We start from the raw sequence: 24,957 nt of genomic DNA, 5'->3' as shown, positions 1-24,957 counted from the left end.
GCAGTGGGAGGTTTCTGCTTCAGCCAGTTGTCTTACAGCCAGAAATAGGACAGTGAGGAGGTAAGTGGACATTGCCCAGCTCCTGAGACACAGAAACATTTCTTTGTACTACACCCGTCTGTTTTTATCGTAATCAAAGTACAACAAAATATTAAGGTAGGACATTCTAGCATTTTGTTTGTTTCTTGTGCATTTTTTTGCTCCTTTAAATTGAAAAACAGGTTAAACAATGTATGTGTACATGTAACAACAAGCTTTTGTTAATGACAAGAAAATTGTTGTGAAATAAATGTCATATATTTTTATTTTCCATTCCAAATGTCTTTGGTCAAAAAATAACTGAAACGCAAGGAAAAAAACTCCAGGGTTTGATCAGATCCAAACAAAGACATTATGATCATCGTCTCTAGTCCAGTGGGTGCGGCATTGATGGGATATACAGTACAATTAGCACATACTGTAGTGATGGTTTTGTTAAAATGCAGTTTACCAATAAAGAGCTAATAAACCTTCCTTTATTCCCTCATATGTTTCTGTAAATGTCCCTCTCGATGTTTAGTATCTCTGGTTCTTCACACGCAGGTTTCAGCTGTATTGATAGAAATCTGTTTTTTGTTCTGTTACTCGCTGGATTGGGCTGCTTGACATTGCACAAAGCTGAGCGGACCGCCCTTTAGATACCCTAATCCTGTATCTGTCACCTGTATGATTTTTGAGTGGTACATATGAACTAGTATATATTGTAACCTTCAGAAAGCAGGCTTATTGTGAAAAGTGCAATATCTCTAGTTCTTATAAAGGTGAAAGTGCAGTGCTTTCATGTGCGTGAAATTATTTATCTAAGCTATAGGCTATCAAAACATTTTTTTTTTTTTTACAAAAGCCTTTTTTCATGACACTTGGCGTATTAAGCTTTAAAAAAAACCCTATTCTTTTCTGACTTTCTAGATGCAGCTTTCATTTTTTTTTCCATAGTTGATAAAGCTTTCATTTGTAAACCATTTGAAAGCCTACAATATGCATCATTAAAGCTGTCTGGGATTCTTGAACGAAGTTGTGGTTGAAGTTGGCACTATTTAGGCTTTTGGGTAGACGGTGACCGCATCATATCCTTCTGGTGGTCTCATGCGTGCTCTTGCGTGGGCTTCACAATACAGCTGACCCTCCACGAAGAAGTAGCCTTTCTGTTTCAGGTTCAGATTGCAGTCTGCACAGACAAAGCAGTCGGGATGGCGGAACTTATCCTTGGCTTTTACCACAGTGCCGCTATATTTTGAAATAAATAAAAATGATGTTTTAATGTTCATCTATAATTGGTTATTATTTTGTATATTTCTTTTTAATTTTACACGAGACAAAAGACCGTCCAGGGCTAGAGTTCCCCAAGCGTCTGAAAGTTTAAAGCTTGAATCCCACCATATTGGCAAAACCTCCAACCTCTTCCCATATGAAAAAAATCAGACACAGAACTCCAAGGAGTGTAAAATGGTTTCTATGGACTGCACCGTGGAGTTGAGCTGGATTGTGCTGAAGTTATCTGTGCCTGTGCAAAGAGGAACATTCCAGATGTGTCAGAAGAAGATGTGCAGTAGCACAAGGATACTCTTGTGTTACTGAAATGTACGAGAAGTTGTGTGCCCGCTACCTGCTGTATGTAGTTGTCATTGAAGGACTGTCAAGTAACGCTTTTATGTTGTTTTTGAAGAACTAGTGGTCTCCATTCCTGAGTAAGGCATCATCTGGTCCTGGCCGGCCAAAACCATTGGCCTCACACGGCCTACATGGGCCTACCGCCCCTACGACATCAACACGCACACCCAGCCAGGACCTCATGTTTCATAAGGCATGGCGGGGCGTCAGGGAGCAACACCTTGACTACGATTACCGCCTCGTGACATGTTACATTATTGCATTTAAACAGGGATAAAGATCATCTGGAAAAAAATCACTAATGCCAATTGTTTACTAGACATTCAATATAAATGCCACCGGGGCTGCTTCAATGTGACAATTGGCTTAAATTCCATATGCTGTATATCATTGTATTTATATCAAAGTGCTAGTGAAAATGAATTAGTAAGGTGCCCCATTATGTGGTTCTAGAATGATCAACATTTACATCATGATGGAAAGATTATTCTGATACCAAATTCCCAATAAAAATCTCAGAAATGTATATTGTTTCTGTTCCTTTATTTAGCAGTTCAATACTTAAAGAGGAGTCGGAAACTAAAATTTATTTTAATCCTAAATGCCTATCTTTTTAATGTCATAATCTAATCTCTTTTCTAGTATGCTTTAATTAAAAAGTCCCTACCATTCCCTCACTACTTTATTTGTTGTGGGTACTTTCTCTTTGATGACGCATCGTTTGAGAATCCCAGTGCATGCTGGGATAGTCAAACGAGTCGTCATCAGGGGGCAGAGGCAGCGGTTACTGGCACAGCCTCTGCCCTCTCCCTGAAACAAAGTGTCCATGTCACAGGCTGGCTAGTCCCTGCTTTACTGAGCACGTGTCAGTTGTCAATTTCGCCTTATGCTCAGTAGATTCCTGTCACTGTGAACAGTGTCAGTTTGCATAGTAAGAAGAATAACTGGCGTGCAGAAAAAGCATAGATCAGCAGTGCCCCCGCAAACTGACAGTACGCTCTCTTGCTGGTTCATTACTTCTAATGAGAGCTGGCGAGCAAGCATACTATCTCTGTACATATTACACAGGACAAGAATCTACTGAGGATATGTTGAAATCGACAACTGACACATGCTCAGTGGAGCAGGGAGTAACCCAGCCCCTGAAACGGAGGTCACTGATGACGCTTCATTTCAGGAATGGGGTAGGAGCTGTGGCAGTGACTGCAGCCTCTGTCCCCTGATGTCAACACGTTAGACTATTCCAGCATGCACTGGGATTCACAAACAAAGCATCATCAAAGAGGATGTAGAAAAAAAAAAAACATAAAGCAGTTAGAGCAGTGAGGGAACGGTAGGGACTTTTAAATTAAAGTGTAATAGAAAAGAGATTAGATTATGACTAGAGATGAGCAAACCTGAAAAGTAAAGTTCGATGTTCATACCGACCAGAACTGCCAATCAGTTACTTCCATTGGGGTTCAGGTCAAGCCTTGGTCCCAAATCGTATCTAAAGTAAGGCTGCATCCGCGAAACCCAAACGTCCATGAGACCACTCATTTCTAATTATGACATCAAATAGATAGGCATTTAACTTTAAAAATTATTTTAGTTTTAGACCTTTAAGTACAACATAATTTTCTTTGGGGGAGGCGTTCCCCATCTTCAGACAAGACAAATATTCTCTGTAGGGGAACCCTTTCCCCAAAATGCATTACTTATTTACAGACCTCGGAATTATCGGCATTTTATGGAATTCACTGAGAGCTTGATCCTGAGAACTGTCACCCTGTGTTTGCATCTGGTGGTCCCCTGGAACATCCCTTGTGAGAAGAATACTTCAACAACTATTTAACCTGAGAATCACAATAACTTACAAGCATAAGGCTATGTGCGCACGTTGCGTAAATACATGCAGTTACGCTGCGCTTTGCAGCGCAGCGTAACTGCATGCGTCCTGCGTCCCCTGCACAGTCTATGGAGATTGTGCAGGGGCCGTGCGCACGTGGCGTGTTAGAGCGCAGCGCTTCGGCTACTGCCGAAGCGCTGCGTAAAAAGAAGTGACATGTCACTTCTTCCGTGCGCTTTGCCGGCAGCTCCTGCTCTGTCTATGGCAGGAGCTGCAGGCAGAGCGCATGGAATTGGCTTCACTACGGACATTTCTGCAGCGATTTAAAGCGCACATGTGCTCTTCAGATCGCTGCAGAAATTTCTGCAGTGAACTGTACGCAACGTGCGCACATAGCCTAAGGTTGCTTTTGCTTTCTCTGCTTTTGCTTTCTCTGCTGTTCAGGCATAGTGCCCTATTTAACGTTGTTGCCTTCTTTTTTTCTGACATTTCTACCATTTATATCAAAACACAAACACATGGCCCGCGGGCCACATGTGGCCCCTCAGGCTACTTCTTGCGGCCCACAAGCACTTGGACCCGGTAATGATCGCAGCCGGCGCAGGGGCCGCAGCCATCAGCCCTTTATTTCAGATGAATGTTTTGCTCATGCTGCGCAGAGTCAAGCTCTCTCTGGACAACTCAGTGGCAGCCGCCGGCCAATCAGAGGCAAGCAACTGCTGCGTATGACCTCAGCTGCTTGCCTCTGATTGGTTGGCAGCTGCCATTGGAATAGTTGTGCACAGAGCTTGATTCTGCACAGCGCAGGCAAAACGTTCAACAGAAACAAAGCGCTGAGGGCTGTGACTCCTGCAGCGGCTGTGATCATTACCGGGCTCACGTGCCTACGGGCTTCATGAAGGATGGTGTGGAGGATAAGTGAGAATAATGTTTTGGTTTGTGCGTGTGTATGTGTGTGTGACTGAGAGAGATGTGTGAGAATGTGTATGTGTGAGAGGTGTGTGTGTGTGTGAGAGAAAGCTTGTGAGAATGTATGTGTGAAGAATGGCACAATAGGGGACCAGGATGGGACATTGCAACAAGAAGAGAACCAGTAAAGGGGACATTACTACAAAAAGAGGACCTGCATGGGTATATTAGAAAAAAGGGACAAGAATGGGTACATAACTAGAAGATTGGCATATTACTACAGGAGGGGGAAAAGGATGGGCATATTACTATAGGATGGGCACATTACTACTCGATGCGCACATTACTACCGGTTGAGCATATTACTACAGGATGGGCACAAGAATTGGCATATTACTACAGGATGGGGACAAGGATGAGCAAATTACTACAGGATGGGGACAAGGATGAGCAAATTACTACAGGATAGAGACAAGAATGGACATATTACTACAGGGTGGGCACATTGCTACAGGATGGTTTCAAGGATGGGCACATTACTACAGGATGAGGACCAGGATGGGGTACATTACTATAGGATGGGGACCAGATTGGGGCACATTACTACAAGATGGGGCACATTACTACAAGAAGGGGACAAGGATAGGCACATTACTACAAGATGGAAATAAGGATGAGCACATTACTACAAGGGGATAAGGAGGGGCACAGTACTACAAGAAGGGGATCAGGATGGTGCATATTGCTACAAGAACGGGAAAAGGATGGGAACATTACCACAAGATATTGGCCAAAATTACTATATGGCGCTAATTGTGAAACTGTATTACTTACAAAAAGTGGATTAAATGTAAAAAAATATCAAAATAAAGCATGAAAATTTTTCTTACCATCAAAAATGTTTTTTTTATGTTTTTTTATATTTAAGCAGAAAAGGGCACGTTTGTTATTTTAAACAAGCAAAAAAATGTTCAAAAACAGTGATCCAAAGATGTATAAAAAAAAAATTATATAGTATCAATAAAAATGTCACTTTGTCCTGAAAAGAATGCGGCATCCCAAATTATTTTTTTATATGTGTGGCCCTTATACCCAGCCGAGTTTGAGATCCCTGATTTATATGATGGTACATGCACACACAATTTATAGCATTCAAGTGAGTTTGGATGTATGTTAATGGTGAATAACTGCCCACTGTGTTCCCATGCTAAAGGGTTCTTTACTGTTAAAGTAGTCAGACTGTGGATTGTTCTACTACAGGTAGACACTATATTTTCGTGTAAACGGAATCTGTCAGCAGGTTTTGCTATTTCAGCTGAGAGCAGCATGATGTAGGGGCAGAGACCCTGATTCCAGCGATAGGTCACTTACTGGGCTACTTGTTGTCATTTCACTAAAATCAGTGTTTAACCAGCAGATTATCACAAGGATTACCGGCAAGTATCTTGTGCCATGTAATGCTCCTGCTCTTTGTACCTCGCCCCAACCACTGATTAGGAGTTATATGCCTATGTCCAGTGTGCACAAAAAGTTGCCAGTCAGTGGTGGAAGCAGAGTTTATACCGAGCTCAGCCTTCAGCAGATCAAACAGTGATTGTATAAAAACTGCAGCAAGCAGCCCAGTAAATGATACATCACTGGAATCAAACTATATGCTCCCATATCATGCTGCTTTCAAACGAAATAGAAAACAAGGTGATATATCCACTACAAAAAAGGCTAGATGATCTGTCAAGGAAGGCTGAATTTGATGGGCTTATTTCTTTTTTCAACCTATGTAATACTGATTCAGCAGAATATAGTCAATGCGTATTTCATACCAATATTATACTTACACAATCCCGGTCCCACATCTGTCACATAGGGGAACTTTTTGCACAGCGGGCACACCTGTGCTGGGCTTAGAGACTGGAGCTCTGACACTTCTTGTGCCTACAGGGCGATCTAAAACAAGAATTTCTACAATTAGTTTTTTTTTAATATTTTTAATATTACAGGACCCTGCTTAGTATAAAATGCAATTTCTGAATGATTTTGATATCAAGGTTGTAGCTAATATGTTATTTCTTTTATGTAAAGTAATTGATGGGGCTAGATATAAAGAAATAATCTCACGGAGCAATGGTGAAGGTGGGGGGTGGTGGTGGGCACACTTGTTCCGCTCCTGCATGACAGTAAAAATCGTCTTCTTTCTAGCTACATAATACATACGTGGATACTAACCAGAATCATCGTCAACCATGTCCTGCAGCATTCTGAAGGAACCAGACTGCCGTGGTCTACTTTCAAGATCTGCGTCATCATGAAGGAGCCTGTAAACATCTGACTGTGGCCCTGAGGCAGGTAATGGATCACTAAAAAAATAATAATAATAGATCCATAACATAAAGAGTACTGTTTTGTAGAACATAGTGTTACAATCTCCTGTGAAAGGATTTACCAAGGGACTGCAGGTACTGGGGTCTTTACTACTCGAACAACCCTTCTTAAACGCAACAGTGACCTATATAAAATAAAAACATCATATACTCACCTCCCAAATAATTCTAACAATGTTGGCGCCATGTCTGCCATCGACATTGATAGGCTGCAGCACTCACATGACATATTGTCACATAAGCACCAGAAGACACTGCGCTGGCATCACTGAAATTGCCCCAGTCAAGGATACTGTATATGATGTTTTTAGCTTACATGGGGCACTGTTGTATTGAAAACAAAGTGTTGTTTAAATTGTGGACAATCTTGTTAAAGTGTACCATAATGTGAAGTTATGGTTGGGAGATAATGTCCTAAATGCTCAAGGTCCTACTACTAGGACCTCCACCAATCTCGAGAACGAGAATCAATAGGGGTACCAGTGGTCGGATTCCAAGCAATCAGGAGATTATCGATAGGCGACATTTTTATTGCTTGGTACAAACCCAAGTGTCATTATAATCCTATGTGCATTGGTGTGAGAAAGTATTTGCCTTCCTAATTTGTTATTCTTTTGCATGTTTGTCACACTTATTTTCGGACCATAAGACGCACTTTTTTTCCCCCAAATGTTGGGGGAAAGTTAGGGGTGCGTCTTATGGTCTGACTATAGGGCTGCGGCTGTGAATGAGGGTGCTGCGGGTCATCGGGGGCACGAGCAGGCAGCAGCAGCGCCTGCCGTGACCACGTGGGCCCACTCATTACATATGCACGCCCATCCTCCCGCCCATCTCTCAGCGCTGAAGCCGGCACTGACAGGTGGGCATGAGGACGAGCGGGGACGCGTGCATAGCAAAGAGCCGGCCGCATGATCACCCCTGGCAATTACAGCCTGGAGTGATCATGTGCGGCTATATTCACTGCCCCCCGCGCGTCATTACCAGCGTGGGGTGCAGTGAATCAGTACACTCACCCGTCCCCGTGTGTGGAGCCGCCCCCCTGCTGCACGCGATGTCTTCCTGTCTGTGCCGGTCAGCTGATCTGTGCTGAGCTGGTCAGCTGATCGGCACAGACAGGAAGACATCGCAATGCAGCAGGGGAACGGCTCCACACACACAGGTCAGTGGCGCAGAGAGGAAGATGATCGGTGCTGGAGGGAGTGAGGAAAAGGTGAGTATAAATGTTTATTTTTTTCTCTGTGCTATAGGATACAGGCCATATACCAGGATGGTATATGAGCACGATGGGGGCATATAGCAGGATGGGAGTATATGAGCAGGCAGGATGGGGGTATATGAACAGGATGGGGGGTATATGAACAGGAAGGGAGTATATGAACAGGATGGGGAGTATATGAACAGGATGGGGGGTATATGAACAGGATGGGGGGGTATATGAACAGGATGGGAGTATATGAACAGGATGGGGGGTATATGAACAGGATGGGAGTATATGAACAGGATGGATGGGGGAATATGAGCAGGATGGATGGGGGTATACCAATAGGATGGGGGTATATCAATAGGATCGGGGTATATGAACAGGATGGGGTATATGAACAGGATGGGAGTATATGAGCAGGAAGGGGGAATATGAGCAGGATGCTGGTATAGGAGCAGGATGGGGGTTTATAGCAGGATCATATACAAGGCAGGAGGATCATTACCAGGATGGGGTACCTTAGTAGAGAATTTGGGGACATTACCCCCATAACTGTGTCAGCAGCAGATCCTCGCCCCATAACAGTGTGTCATGACCACATTTTTTGCTTAAAGTTTTATTTTCCCATTTTCCTCCTCTAAAACCAGGGTGCGTCTCATAGTCCGGTGCGTTTTATAGTCCAAAAAATACGGTAAATGTTTGAGATCACCAAACAGATATAAATATTGGACAAAGATAACACAAGTAAACATAAAATGCAGTTTATAAATGAAGGTTTTTATTATTAAGGGAAAAAGAAATCCAAACTTACAGGGCCCTTTGTGAAAAAACTGATTGCCCTTCCTCTAAACCTAATAACTGGTTGGGCCACTCTTAGCCGCAAGGACTGCATTCAAGCGTGTGCAATAACTGGCAATGAGTCTTTTACAACACTCTTGAGGAATTTTGACCCAGTCATCTTTTTGGAGAATTGTTGTAATTCAGCCACATTGGAGGGTTTCTGAATATGAACCGCCTTTTTAAGGTCATGCCACAGCATCTCAATCAAATTAAGGCACAGGGGTGGGGAGATTCCCGGGGGAGGCAGTGCTGGTGCTGTCACCGCGGTCTTGCTGCCGCCGGCCCTTTAAATCCACACATTGCTGTTTGTGCTGCAATGTGTTCTCCCGTCGGCCAGTGCCAATTGTGGGCGGGTCTATAGCAGCCTCACAGCTTCCAGCGTTGTGTGTCCGCCCCCTGCCCTCCGGAGATCAGTGCCTGCCTTCTCCTTCTGATGCAGTGTGTCCGGCTCCTGCACTCCGGTGATGTGAATGCAATGCTGCTGTGAGTCCAGCGCCGACCCTCTGCTGCTATGTGCCCTGCCCAATGCTTTGTGCCTCCCCACACCAGTTCTGTAAACCTTCTCCCTCAGAGTTGCATGAAACTCAGCGCAGTCTGCCCCCCAATGTCCTATGTGCACCCCTCCCCCAGTCCTGTGTGCAGCCCCCCAATGTCCTGTGTCCACCCCTCCCCCAGTCCTGTGTGCAGCCCCCCAATGTCCTGTGTGCACCCCCACACAATCCTATGTGCAGCCCATCACCCAGTCCTGTGTGCACCCCCCCCAGTCCTGAGTGCGCACCCCCCTAGTCCTGAGTGCACCCCCCCAGTCCTGAGTGCGCACCCCCCCAGTCCTGTGTGCGCACCCCTCCAGTCCTGCGTGCGCACCCCCCCCAGTCCTGCGTGCGCACCCCCCCAGTCCTGCGTGCGCACCCCCCCAGTCCTGCGTGCGCACCCCCCCGTCCTGTGTGCGCACCCCCCCAGTCCTGCGTGCGCACCCCCCCCAGTCCTGTGTGGTGCAGCCCCCCCCCAGTCCTGTGTGCAGCCCCCCCAGTCCTGTGTGCAGCCCCCCCCAGTCCTGTGTGCAGCCCCCCCCCCAGTGATGTCTGTGCCTCCCCCCAGTGATGTCTGTGCCTCCCCCCAGTGATGTCTGTGCCTCCCCCCAGTGATGTCTGTGCCTCCCCCCAGTGATGTCTGTGCCTCCCCCCAGTGATGTCTGTGCCTCCCCCCAGTGATGTCTGTGCCTCCCCCCAGTGATGTCTGTGCTGCCTCCCCACAGTGATGTCTGTGCTGCCTCCCCACAGTGATGTCTGTGCCCCCAGCCCCTTCAGTGGTGTCTGTGCCCCCAGCCCCGCGTGTGGTGTCTGTGCCCCCAGCCCCGCGTGTGGTGTCTGTGCCCCCAGCCCCGCGTGTGGTGTCTGTGCCCCCAGCCCCGCGTGTGGTGTCTGTGCCCCCAGCCCCATGCCCCCAGTTAATTAATTGCTTCACCCAATATAGCAGGGTCATTTAAACATTGATAATTTTGTGCGGCCCCCGAAGGTTGGTAGAAATTTCCAAATGGCCCCCGACAGAAAAAAGGTTCCCCACACCTGGTTTAGGACTTTGACTAGGCCAATCCAAAGTCTCAATTTTGATTTTCTTAGGCAATTCAGAGGTGGACTTGCTGGTGGGTTTTGGATCATTGTCGTGATGCATAGCCCAAGTGCGCTTCACCTTGAGGTCATAAACAGATAGACGGATATTCTACTTCAGGATTTTTTGGTAGACAGCAGGATTCATGGTTCCATTCACCACAGCAAGCCTTCCAAGTCCTGAAGCAGTAAAACAGCCCCAGACCATTCAACTACCACGACTATATTTTACTGTTGGTATGATGTTCCTTTTCTGAAATGCTGTGTTACTTCTACTCTAGATGTAATGGGACATACACCTTCCAAAAAGTTCATCTTTTGTCTCGTCAGGCCACACAGTATTTTCCAAAAAGTCTTGGGGATCATCAAGATTTTTTCTGGCAAAACTGAAACAAGTCTTTATGTTGTTTTTGTTCAGTGGTTTTCATCCTGGAACTCTGCTATGCAGGCCATTTTTGCCCAGTCTCTTTCTTAAAGTGGAGCCATGAACTTTGACCTTAACTGAGGCAAGTGAGGCCTGCAGTTCTTTTGTATGTTGTGGGGTCTTTTGTTACTTCTATGATGAGTCTTTGCTATTCTCTTTGGGTAATTTTGGTAGGCCAGACACTACTGGTAAGGGTCACCACTGTTCTATATTTTCATGATTTGTGGATAATAGCTCTTACTGTGATTCACTGGGGTCCCAAGTCTTTAGGAATAGCTTTATAACCTTTTCCACACTGATAGATCTCAACTACCATATTTTTCGGACTACAAGACGCACTTTTTTCCCCCCAAATGTTGGGGGAAAGTGGAGGGTGTGTCTTATAATCTGAATGTAAGTCATGGATGCGAGGAATGAGGGTGCTGCGGTAGAGCGGGTCATCAGGGGCACGAGCAGGCTGTAGCATTGCCTGCCGTGACTACGTGGGCCCGCTCATTTACTATGCACGCCCATCCTCCCGCCCATCATCCCTCAGAGCTGTTGCCGGCGCTGACATGTAGGCGGGTTGATGGGCAGGGGATGGGTGCATACTAAACAGCCAGCCCGCATGATCACCCCCCTGGCAACCACAGCCTGGAGTGATCATGTGCGGCTGTATTCAGTGCCCCCCGAGTATCATCTACAGCGCATGGTGCAGTGAATCAGTATACTCACCGGCCACGATCCCTGCAGCATCTCTCGTCCTCCTGTCTGCCGGCCGCGGCTGTGTGTGGAGACTAGCGGTGTGCACAGTGATGACGTCATCGCTGTGGTCACATGTCCACACACAGCCGCAGCCGGCACAGACAGGAGGACATCGCGATGCTGCAGGGATCGTGGCCGGCTCCACTCAGCGGCGCTGCTGCTGGCACAGACGGGAGGAGAAGCGATGCTGTAGGGAGTGAGGAAATGTGAGTATGAACGGTTATTTTTTTGTGTGCCACAGGATGCAAGCCATATAGCAGGATGGGGGTATATGTCAGGATGGGGGTATATAGCAGGACGCGGCCATACACCAGGATGGGGTATATTCTGAGCAGGATGAGGGCATATAGCAGGATGGGGTATATAGCAGGATGCGGCCATATGCCAGGATGGGGTAAATATTAGGATGCGGCCATACACCAGGATGGGGGTGTATAGCAGGATACGGCCATATGCCAGGATGGGGGTATATAGCAGGATGCGGCCATATGCCAGGAAGGGGTATATAGCAGGATGGGAGCACATACTAGGATGGCAGTATATAGCAGGATGGGGGCTATACCAGGATGAGGGAACTATATATATATATATATATATATATATATATATAAAAGCATGGGGATCATATACAAGGCAGGAGGATCATTACCAGGATGGGGTACCTTAGTAGAGAATTTGGGGACATTACCCCATAACAGTGTCAGCAGCAGATCCTCGCCCCATAACAGTGTGTCATGACCACAGGTTTTGCTTAAAATTTTATTTTCCTATTTTCCTCCTCTAAAACCAGGGTGCGTCTTATGGTCCGGTGCGTCTTATAGTCCGAAAAATACAGTACTTTGTTTCTCAATCTTCCTGAATTTCTTTGTATCGCGGCATGATGTCTACCTTTTGAGGATCTTTTGGTCTACTTCACTTTGCCAGGCAGGTCAACTTTAAGTGAATTCTTGATTGATAACAGGTGTGGCAGTAATCAGGCCTGGGGAAATTGAACTTAGCTACCCAAAGATAAACCACAGTTAATTTATGTTTTAAAGAGTTGGGGGTGGGGGGGGGGAGGCATCACTTTTTCACACAGGTCCCTGTAGGTTTGGATTTTTTTTTTTCACTTATTAATAAAGATGATCATTTATAAACTGCATTTTGTGTTTACTTGTGTTATCTGTCTAATATTTACATTTATTTGGTGATCTGAAGTATTTAAGTGAGACAAACTTTTAAAAGAATAAGAAATCAGGAAGGGAACAAACACTTTTTCACACCACTGTATATGACGCTAACAGCAGATTTAATTGTTTAAGCTTCACTTCCATTTTTTTAAAAACTCAAATAAATCTTAGATTTCCCTCAGTAGGAAAAAATATATATTGCCGTTTGTAGGCTCTTGTAGACAGGGTCCTCTCTGCCTCTCTTCCAGATTTATTGTACTTAAAGGGGCTGTCCACTTTATTTTTATTGTAAGAAAAGTGTTTAGGACCTGATTTTGTGCCAATTACAAATATATGAGTATTACAGGTTCCCCTCCTTGTAAAGCAACACCTCTTTTATAGCACAATTTTCTTCACAGACTTTACAGCTCTCCTGTTCTAAGTATCACTGTTGATGGAGGCGCAAAAGAGCACAACTGTCCATCGGCCTCCTTCAATACGAAAAATGCTGCACATAGAAAATCTCTAAGGGTGCGTGCCCACGATCAGTGTTTGCAGCGTTTTGGATGCAGAGTGTTTTCGCTGCATCCAAAACACTGCGTTGTACAGCACAAGCAAAGTGGATGGGATTTATAGAAATTCCAGGCTCACTATGCGTGTATAGCCCGCAGTGAACACTAACTTGTGGTGCTGCTTTCCAAGCTGAAAGCATGTCAATTCTTTGCTGTGGAGTTGCAAGCATTCTCTGTAGGGAGAACACAATTGAGAGACCACAGCGCCCCGAACCCTGATCTTGGGCACGGGCAGCTGTGGTCTCCTGCAGAGGAGACTCGCAGCCCCAAAGGTCAGGACGCACCGTGTCCAGGACCCAGCGGGTCCTGATCGTGGGTACGTGCCCTTATTCAATTGGAGACTGACAGCCTGGTGAGGTCACATGCAATGTTGCCTCTTAGGGCACGCTCAGACGAGTGTGAAAAATTAATGAGTGCAATGCAAGAAAATCTCGCATTGCACTCTGACCAATGTTAGTCAAAGAGGGAGAGTAGTTGGTCAGCTTTTCGCAACATGCTGCGATTTTCTGCGAGAGCCGTATCACTCGCACCCATTCAAGTGAATGGGTGCGAGAGAAACATCGGACTGCATTCGGATGTTATCCAAGTGCAGTGCGATATACACATAGGCTGACAATGGAGGAGATGGGGGGATTAACCCCTCCCTTTCTTCCGCAGTGCCCGCTCTCATCTATGACCCGATTGCAAGATCGGGTCACAGTCGCATGGCACTCGGACCACGTTCACAGCAAAGCCTAAGTCGGGGGTCATTAGCATATCGCATCCGATGCTCTCACATTACATGCCATACGCTAGTGTGACTCCAGCCTTAGCTGAATCATTTAAAAAGAAAAGGGATAAAATAGGCTGATAATGAGGTATAGGTCGCGGTCATATGTTATTTGGTCAATATTTTACATCAGTATTTCTAAGCCAAAATCAGAAATGGAACAATTAGAGGGAAAGTATAAGGCCGGGGCCACACAGGGGACTACTGCAATCCTCGCATGACACTCAGTTCACGTTGGCAGTACAACGGGAGCCGAGTGTTATGCGAGTGTCACTGCGACTGAGGTCCGATGATGCGATCGGACCTCTACTACGGGGGGTGGGCCGGCTCTGAGAAGGGGTGGGCCAGTGCTGAGGAGGGGAGGGCCGGCTCTGAGGAGGGGAGGGTCGGCCATGCAAAGGGGAGGGATTTATCTCCCTCTCTCCTCCGTTGCCAGCTATTGCCATTCTCTCGCAGTGCGATTCTCTCACCCCATAGACTTAAATGGGTGCGAGAGAAACTAGGATTGCATTACAATGACAGCATGCCGCGATTGTATTCTCAGTCCGATTAGGGCCGAGAAAATAATCGCTCATGGGTGCTGGCACATAGGCTAATATTGGTCCGAGTGGAATGCGATGTTTTATCGCATTCCATTCGCTCCGATTTTCATGCCGTGTGCCTTAGGCCTCATGGAAAAACATGCACCACTTCTGCATTTTTCATCCACTCCTGGGTTAGGCTTACAAATACTCAGGTAAAATACTGACCAAATACTGAACATGTGAATGTGGCCTAACGAGGACAATTGCAGATAGAACCCTCTGCAGAGACTGTAACTAGCAATTTCAGAGTTCACAGCTTATAGAGAACAATGGCTGCATGCCCCTTCATCAGCATCTGAGAACAGAAGAGCTGTGCAGTTTGAGGAAAGCTGTACTGATAGAAAAGCAATCCTGCTTCACAGACAAAAAGGTACAGCCCAAATCCTAATGTTAGTAACAGTATAGCAAGGATTAAAATATAACTTTTAATATTAATTGTCTAAAACCGACAGATCATAAAGTGCAGTGCATAAATAAAAAATAAAGGATGGATCTCACCCGATACTTCTCCCGAGTAGATCAGACACCACCGGAAAACCAAAGGCGGAAGAGAGCAGAGTTGGAAAATGGGGGGGGGGGGGGGGCAAATTCAATAAATCCTTACCCCTGTCGTGCCCATGCAAAATACTTCCGCCCTTACAAGGGAAGCACCGAAGTCAGGATAAACTACCCCAATGGGAATACACTCCTCCCAACGCGTTTCCCTCTCCACGTTATCAGAGAGTTCATCAGGGGAGAACTAGAACGTATAACCTGCAATGGCAGGTATATACAACACAAAGCACGTTTGTGGCATATGTGTTCACACACAGCTCACTTTCTGCATGCGTGCTAATGGCCAGTGGGAAACGCGTTGGAAGGGGTGTATTCCCATTGGGGTAGTTTATCCTGACTTGGGTGCTGCCCTTGTAAGGGCGGAGGTATTTTGCTTGGGCACGACAGAGGTAAGGATTTATTGAATTTCCCCCCCCATTTTCCAACTCTGCTCTCTTCCGCCTTTGGTTTTCCGGTGGCGTCTGATCTACTTGGGAGACGTATCGGGTGAGATCCATCCTTTTATTTATTATTTATGCACAGCACTTTATGAAAGCTGTACTAACAAGTACAGGAGGAAAACGTATAATATTTTTAATATATTTTTGCAATGGCATTTTATTAGAGGGTATGTCTACTACTATGATACTGAATATTTGTCATGGAGGCCCTGCCCTGTCTGGTACCAAGCAGGCACTAAACCGGGTGAAGAAGAGGTGGTGTTCCACTCTACACTGTTTACATTTGGCGCCTATGGGAACTGATAACTGATCAGTGCGGGTGCTGGGCGACCATCATCAATCTGATACTGGTGATTTATTCTAATGTCTGGTCATCAATATCATAATAGTGGATAACTTTTAATTGAAATATTGGGTCTCCAGGCTCACTCTCTCCTCTTCTGAATAACCGTCTAAGTTGATTTTTAACCAAATCAAAGTTTAGTTTGGATTTAGTCATAAATCATCTTTTAGCCTAATTGAGAAGAGGAGTGAGAGGGGTTAGAGACCCAGGCCACCAGACAAGTACTTTAGCTCTTACTGTGAGTGGCATTGTATGGCTGACTGTATAGACAACATACAAATCAGTTGCAAAAGCTAATCAAAGCAACATTTTTAATAAAAACCCTTTTTCAAAAATACTTTTCAGACATTTTGTAAAATACTATATAAGTAATATACAATGTTTCCAAAAGTGGCTATCAAGCATCATTTTAGTCTACTATGACTACATATATTGACATGTCATATTGACATTCAACAGCTCCAAAGGTTCTTAAGGTATGATCCAAAAGGACATCTTTTACAGCGGATATTGCACCCTGATATTCTCTATCTTAGCATTTTCACTGTAGTGATTCAGTCCCCAGCCAAGAGCAGATCTTTGACAGTAGAAAATGGACAGCTACAGACATTATTCTATTTAGAACTACATTATCGTTTCATCCATAGATGTAATATGGTTGTGTAAAATTGTGATCATTTACAATATGTAGGGCTTAAAGGGATTCTGTCAGATGATATTCTATTACAATACTAATGTTATCTTTAAATATGGCTCAAGCAGACCTTTTAGGATCAGTAACTTGTATTGCTCTAGATTCTTCTGTTATTTTGTTTTATGTTCTTGAGAATTCAGTGTCTCATTACAGTTAGGCAAGTGTATGTAAATACAATTTGCATATTCACTGCTCCCCCTACTCACCTCCCAGTGCATTTACTAATACTGCTGAGAGGTGAGAGGGAGAATGGGTGGGAGCAGCAGTGCAAATTCAGTTTGTATTTACATATGCTTGATTAGTTATGACCTCACACTGGAGCTTACAACAAGATAACAGGAGAAGGTACAGCAATAAAACTTACTGTTCCAGTTAGGGGTGCTTCACACATAGCGAGATCGCTACCGAAATCGCTGCTACGTCACGGTTTTGGTGACGCAACAGTGACCTCATTAGCGATCTCGCTGTGTGTGACACTGAGCAGCGATCTGGCCCCTGCTGTGAGATTGCTGCTCGTTACACACAGCCCTGGTTCGTTTTTTTATTGTCGCTCTCCCGCTGTGACACACAGATCGCTGTGTGTGACAGCGAGAGAGTGATGAAATGAAGCGAGCAGAGAACAGAAGCCGGCATCTGGCAGCTGCGGTAAGCTGTAACCAAGGTGGTTACCCGATATTTACCTTCGTTACCAGCCTCCGCCGCTCTCACGCTGCCGACTCCCTGCTCACTGCACATGTAACTGCAGTACACATCGGGTAATTAACCCGATGTGTACTGTAGCTAGGAGAGCAGGGAGCCAGCGCTAAGCAGTGTGCGCGGCTCCCTGCTCTCTGCACATGTAGCGACGTGATGATCGCTGCTGCGTCGCTGTGTTTGACAGCTAAGCAGCAGTCATAACAGCGACTTACTAGGTCGCTGTTACGTCACAGAAAATGGTGACGTAACAGCGACGTCGTTATCGCTGTCGCTATGTGTGAACCCAGCCTTAGGATACCGTCACACTTTAGCGACTCAGCAGCGATCCCACCAGCGATCTGACCTGGTCAGGATCGCTGCTGCGTCGCTACATGGTCGCTGGTGAGCTGTCAAACAGGCAGATATCACCAGCGACCAGTGACCAGCCCCCAGCCAGCAGCGACGTGCAAGCGACGTTGCGCTTGCACGGAGCCGGCGTCTGGAAGCTGCGGACACTGGTAACTAAGGTAAACATCGGGTATGGTTACCCGATGTTTACCTTAGTTTACCAGCGCACACCGCTTAGCTTAGCGTGTGCAGGGAGCAGGAGCCGGCACTGGCAGCGTGAGAGCTGCGGAGGCTGGTAACGAAGGTAAATATCGGGTAACCACCTTGGTTACCCGATGTTTACCTTGGTTACAGCTTATCACAGGCTGTCAGACGCCGGCTCCTGCTCCCTGCACATTCAGGATTGTTGCTCTCTCGCTGTCACACACAGCGATGTGTGCTTATCAGCGGTAGAGCAACAATAAAAAAACGAACCAGGGCTGTGTGCAACGAGCAGCGATCTCACAGCAGGGGCCAGATCGCTGCTCAGTGTCACACACAGCGAGATCGCTAATGATGTCACAAAAACCGTGACTCAGCAGCGATCTCAGTAGCGATCTCGCTGTGTGTGAAGCACCCCTTAAGGTCCAGTCACACTAAGCAACTTACCAGCGATCCCAACAACGATAGGGATCGCTGGTAAGTTGCTAGGAGGTTGCTGGTGAGATGTCACACTGCGACGCTCCAGCGATCCCACCAGCAACCTGACCTGGCAGGGATCGCTGGAGCGTCGCTACACAAGTTGCTGGTGAGCTCACCAGCAACCAGTGACAAGCCCCCAGCGCCGCGTGGAAGATGCTGCGCTTGGTAACTAAGGTAAATATCGGGTAACCAACCCAATATTTACCTTGGTTACCACCGCACGTGCAGAGAGCAGGGAGCAGCGCACACTGAGCGCTGGCTCCCTGCTCTCCTAGTTACAGCACACATCGGGTTAATTACCTGATGTGTGCTGCAGCTAAATGTGCACAGAGCAGGGAGCAGCGCACACTGAGCGCTGGCTCCCTGCTCTCCTAGTTACAGCACACATCGGGTTAATTAACCCGATGTGTGCTGCAGCTACATGTGCACAGAGCAGGAGCCGGCACTGACAGTGAGAGCGGTGGAGGCTGGTAACAAAGGTAAATATCGGGTAACCAAGGACAGGGCTTCTTGGTTACCCGATGTTTACATTGGTTACCAGCCTCCACAGAAGCCGGCTCCTGCTGCCTGCACATTCAGTTGTTGCTGTCTCGCTGTCACACACAGCGATCTGTGCTTCACAGCGGGACAACAACAACTAAAAAATGGCCCAGGACATTCAGCAACAACCAACGACCTCACAGCAGGGGCCAGGTTGTTGCTGGACGTCACACACAGCAACATCGCTAGCAACGTCACAAAAGTTGTTCGTTAGCAGCGATGTTGCTTAGTGTGACGGGGCCTTTAGAGCTGCTTAAGCCCTATTTAAAGATAACATTAGTATTGTACTAGAAAATCACCTGACAGATTCTCTTTAAAGGGATTGCCCAGTCTAAAATAATAAATCTGCAATCACTCTATGTGACTGCAGACTTATGAAGCCACCCAGCGCACACACTGTGTGCTGCGAGGATTCATCAGTTTCTAAGCTGAAATTGTGCGATATGCATGTTCATGGCAAGGACCCGACTATCGTGCCAACCTCACTTAATACAAATATATGTTATGTACGTGTCCGACTAGTAGGTGCAGCCGTCTAGTGGGCGCGGCCTTTCTCATAAAGAGCCCTATTAAGGTAGTTTTGTGCATACTAGCCTCGGTATCTCAGTTAGTTACTTTTCCTTACTCATGGGAATGTAAAGGTTCTGTATGTCACATCACATCTATAACACAATGCTAATTGAAATACCGTGTACCTCATCTGAGGTTTCTCCCCCAAGATGGTGGAAACTTGGCCATGTAGACTCTCCATAATATTATCATCAGAATATAGTTGCATCGGTGTATTAAACTGTGCATGGACAATCTTCACACCAGGAAGCTCCATTTCCAGAGGAATGTTAGGTGCAATTCTGGAGGCAGCTTTCAGCTCACCAGGATCTATAGTGCTGACTGTGGAGGGGGTACTGCGTCCACTGCCAGGGTCAAAGCCTGAAGGTGTGCTGCATCCACTGTGTTACACAGCCAGTGACATAGTAGGAAGGAAAAAGTTAAAGAGGTGCAGAGGTATTAGCCAAAGTGTGGTAAGAATACGTGGCATGCATACATGTTAAATCAATCAGTGAAATGATGGAGGCATGCACATAGTGAGGAAACTAATGCTCTGGCCCCATGCACACAGCCAGATTATGGCTCTGCAGTGTTCAATGTGGTGCTGTGGTTATCCTGAGGAGGATTCCATATCAGCCTTTGTTTTCTCATTTTAGTTTATTTTATTAAATCGGTGTGCAGCCATATGTGAACAAATTGTGGCATGCTTTATTGATTGGTTGCCTTTTTTTTCCCATGCAGGTGAATGAGGAATTAGAAATTGGATCTATATGTGTATATAAACCCACACATAGTGGATATAAAAAATCTGCAAATTAAGAATGTTTTTAAAAATAGAAGTATTAATGTGTTATTTTTGATCAATTAACAAAATGCAAAATGAATGAACAAAAGAGAAATCTAATACAAATCAATATTTGGTGTGATCACACTTTCCCTTCAAAGCAATATCAAAGCATCAATCCATCAGGGAGGGTGTGCAAACATCTTGGAGAACTAACCATAGATTTTCTGTGGATCTCGTCTTGTGCAGATCCTTACCAGTCATGTAATCTCAGACACACTCAATGATCTTGAGATCAGGTCTCTGTGGGGGCCATATCATCACTTCCAGGATCTTGTTGTTCTGCTGCACAGTACATTTGGAACCAATCCAATGCCTCCCGGATGGTTTTGAATAATGGTAGGTTCTGCCTGTATTTTTAAAGACACCATTAATCTTGACCAAATTGCATCTCCATTTGCTGAACTGCTGCTTTCCGACATTCATTGACACTCATTCATCCAGTCGTTCAGTGAGCAAACTGCCTTTTCTTACAGCCCAATATTTCACATATCACTTGTCAATCCAGAGCACCTTATGTCATTTTCTGCACCCCAGTTCCTAGGTGGTCATTCAGTAGATTAATTTGGCCTTCTTTCATGTGGACTATATGACATAGCCACAATGTTTCCATGAAGACAACTTCTAGCCAGACTTTTCCAAACATTAAATGTGCTTAGCTGGGTCCCCTGGTTGCTGCCAGTTCTGAGCTGATGGCACTGCTGGACAGTTTCCAATTTCAAAGGAATGTGAGGATGATGTGTCTTTCATCTGCTGCACTAAGTGCCCTTGGCTGACCATTGTATCTATGATCCTCAAAGGTGCCCAGTTCTTGGTGTCCTCAATGCTTAGAATCCAGTCCGCTACTTATCCATCATGTCGTATCATCAGTGAGGTGTCTGACTGTAAATGTATTCTGCATCAGGACAACAACTCCAAACACACAGCCAATCTCATTAAAGCACCACTCCAGCATTTATTTTTATTGCACTGCTGGAGTAGTGCTTTAAATATAAGTCCTTTGCTCCCTGTCTTATAATCACCTTCATCTTCTATTGCCACTGCCTCAGTCGGTCTCCTGTTTTTGTAACCTATTGCCGGCAGATTCAGTGTTTCATGAAGTGCGCCATAGGTCACAACTCAATACATTTCTATCCGAGCCTTGCTCTGGCTCTCATAGAGTTGCATTCAGAGATTGTAACATAGCTTCTGACTTCCGGGTAGTCAAAAGTTACAGTCACAAGATGGGGCCATGGGACCGGAGCAGTAGTAGTAAAAGGTGAAGCTACTTGAAGTTTAGCACATTTCAGGGGCAGGTGGGCTTAGATTTACAGCGCTACTCCAGCATTGAAAAAAAAAAACAAAAAACAGCTGGAGTAGTTTAAGAGTTATCTTCAGTGTTAAGAAGAACAAGGAGTCCTGGAAGTGATGATATGGGCCCAACGGCGCTCTGATCCCAGCATCATCCAGTCTGCCCATGATTACCTGAAGAGACACAAGGATTTGCACAATTCGAAGATCTGTGGTTAGTTATCTAAGATGTTTGTAACAACCTCCCTGATTAGGTCCTTCAAATTTCAAACAAAAAAGTGACCAAGAATTGGGATTCTGATCTGGCATATATCCTAGGTCATATGAAAAGGCTTGTTAAAAGGCCACTTGTGACTTTTAGGATTACTACTTCCAATAGGTGGCGCTAGAGTTTGTCTCCTTTTCTGGAGAGACAATTTGAATAATTTCCAGAGGGGCATTGCAGCTATAAGTCCCCTTACCACTGACAGCCAGACTGGTTTGTCAGGTCTCCATAAGGAGAATAGTCTTCCCCCGTGGTCCCCACATAGCTTCTCATAAGCCAGACCAGATACCCACACTTTGCACTGACGAGGGAAAATCACCCCGAAACACCATGTCTGCAAATTGGGATTCTGATCTGGCATATATCCTAGGTCATATGAAAAGGCCACTTTGACTTTTAGGATTGCTACTTCCAATAGGTGGCGCTACAGTTTGTCTCCTTTCCTGGAGAGAAAATTTCAAGATGAATAGATGCTCTAACACTGTTTTGAAGATAAAGAGTGTTTTTTAATTTGTTTATGTATTTTACTCACTTATATAGCGTTATTAATTCCACAGCGCTTTATAGACATCATCATCCCTGTCCCCATTGGGACTCACAATCTAAATTTCCTATCATTATTATGTCTTTGTATTGTGGGAGAAAACCAGAGAACCTGGATGAAACCCACGCAAACACAGGGAAAACATGCAAACTTCTAGCAGATGTTGTTCGTGGTGGGATTTGATCCAGGACCCCAGAGCTGCAAGACTATAGTGCTAACCACCGAGTACACGAAATAGTGATTTGATTTATATTTCTCTTCTGTTCATTCACTTTGCATTTTGTTAATTGATAAAAATAAACTATTAATAATTTTACTTTTTACAGCATTTTACTTTGTAGAGTTTTTCCACACATGCTGAAACCTTTTCGACAGTACAGTGGAACCTTGGATTAAGGCCTAAGCCACACGGCGAGAAAATCGGTGCGAGTGGAGTGCGATAAAACATCGCATTCCCCTCGGACAAATTCTAGCCTGTGTGACAGCACACATGAGCGATTATTCTCTCAGCCCTAATCGGACCGAGAAAACAATCGCAGCATGCTGCGATTGTAAGCTGAGACTCTTTCTCTCGCACCCATTCAAGTGAATGGGGCGAGAGAAAAATCGCACTGCACTCACGGTATACCGGTGTACCGTGCGTGCAGAGCGAGAATCACAATATCCGGCTATGGAGGAGAGAGGGAGAGAAATCCCTCCCTCCCTCCTCCATGCCGGTCCGCCCCTCTGCAGTGCTGGTCCGCCCCTCCGCATCGCCGGCCCGCCCCCCGCAGCTGAGGTCCGCTCGCAGGGTCGGACTTCAGATGCAGGCACGCTTGCATGACACTCGGCTGCCAGCGTGAGCCGAGTCTCATGCGAGCATCGCAGTAGTGCCCCATGTGGCCCCAGCCTAACAGTAACTTGGTTTGAGAAGGGTTTGCAAGAGAAGCAAAGCTTTTTAAAAATTTGTAACTTGGTATAAGAGCAATGCTTTGCAATAAGAGCAAATACTTAACATGCATGCACCCGGTTCCATCCTTTCACTGCACTCTTACCTGCACTGGAGGTATGTACATATGTACTGTATACAGAATACCATAGTACAGTATATACTATATAGCATCTCTATCAATTTGCATGTGTGTATATAGCACTGTACCTTCTTTCTGCTAACCAGTAGAGCACATTTCTTGTACTGTACCTCTCACACACCAACAATTCTATTGCAAGCTATCGTGCACTTTAATTTGCTTTATATGCTTTTTACTGTACTGTATTTTGTATGAGTGTACTGTAATAATTGTATATTAATACAGTACATTATATTGTATTACTGTAAAGCGTTTATATAAATACAGTAAATATTTTTGGGTTGTGGAACGAATTGTCTGCATTTCACTTATTTCCTATCGGGCGGCACGGTGGCTCAGTGGTTAGCACTGCAGTCTTGCAGCGCTGGGGTCCTGGGTTCAAATCCCATAAAGGACACCATCTGCAAGGAGTTTGTATGTTCTCCCCATGTTTGCGTGGGTTTCCTCCGGGTACTCTGGTTTCCTCCCACACTCCAAAGACCTACTGATAGGGACTCTAGATTATGAGGCCCAATGGGGACAGTGTTGCCAATGTATGTAAAGCGCTGTGGAATTAACAGCGCTATATAAATTAATAAAATTATTATTATTTCCTATGGGAAAATTCGCTTTGATATAAAAAGTAACTTGGTTTAAGAGCTCACTCCCGGAACCAATTATGCTCGTAATCCAAGGTTCCACTATATATTGTATGAATAGTACACATTTTTTTTATCCCTAAATCAAAGACACGCACATCAATGGGATAAACAGCTTGAATGAGGCTATGTTCGCACGTTGCGTTTTTTACCGCGTTTCTGCAGCGTTTTTGGCAGCAGCGTTTTTGGGCAAAAATGCATGCATTTTTGATTTCCAGCAAAGTCTATGGGAAAAGCAGAAATCCTGTCTGCACTTTGCTTTTTGTTCAGCAGCGTTTAATTTGCATATTTGTGGTCAAAAACCATGCTGAAAAAGAAGCAGCATGTCAGTTGTTTTTGCCATTTCTGCAGCGTTTCCTTAACATTGGAGTCAATGAGAAATGGCAAAAAGCAACCAAAATCACAATTCCTGCGTTTTTCATGCTTTTTACCTGCTTTTCAACTGCGTTTTTGGCTCCAAAAACGCATGCTTTTCTGGCATAAAATTAATGGGTTCTAATGTTCCTTTACACACACACAATAACCGAAAATTTAAATGCTAAAAAATAATAAACTTTAGCTATTTTTATGTTAAAATGTGCATAACCGCTATTATTACATTTAAATTGATAATTTCCCATTTAATTTTATTAAAAGTTAATTTTATAATTTTTTTCTCTTTTTTCAATCTTTTTGACTATTTCAACTTTATTTCTCAGTGTCTTGATCTCAAAAACGCATCTGCAGAAACGCAGGTGAAAACGCAGGTAAAAAGCGCTAAAAACGCACTAAAAACGCGGTAAAAACGCATGCGTTTTTAGCGCTAAAAAATGGTCAGAAGCCATTTG

The 24,957-nt window shown here is 45.1% G+C and overlaps 1 protein-coding gene across 2 annotated transcripts in view; it reads right to left on the bottom strand.

Annotated features, from left to right (window-relative positions):
* Window positions 1–275: 275 nt before the first annotated feature.
* PDLIM3 (PDZ and LIM domain 3) overlaps window positions 276–24,957 on the bottom strand; it is an 82,685-nt gene continuing 58,003 nt past the window's right edge. Inside the window, exons 5-8 of one of the 2 annotated variants that reach the window (XM_075347128.1) lie at window positions 19,626–19,880; window positions 6,611–6,741; window positions 6,223–6,331; window positions 276–1,266 (exon numbers count right to left, since the gene is read on the bottom strand). In XM_075347128.1, coding sequence (XP_075203243.1) covers window positions 1,077–1,266; window positions 6,223–6,331; window positions 6,611–6,741; window positions 19,626–19,880 — 685 coding nt within the window. In that variant the 3' untranslated portion in view covers window positions 276–1,076. The remainder of the gene's footprint in view (window positions 1,267–6,222; window positions 6,332–6,610; window positions 6,742–19,625; window positions 19,881–24,957) is intronic. The other variant, XM_075347129.1, reaches the window with a different exon arrangement.

This window comes from Anomaloglossus baeobatrachus, chromosome 1, assembly GCF_048569485.1.
Source record: "Anomaloglossus baeobatrachus isolate aAnoBae1 chromosome 1, aAnoBae1.hap1, whole genome shotgun sequence".
Taxonomy (NCBI): Eukaryota; Metazoa; Chordata; class Amphibia; order Anura; family Aromobatidae; genus Anomaloglossus; species Anomaloglossus baeobatrachus.
The sequence above is the reverse complement of the archived record's forward strand: the minus strand, read 5'-3'. Positions and strand labels throughout refer to the sequence as shown.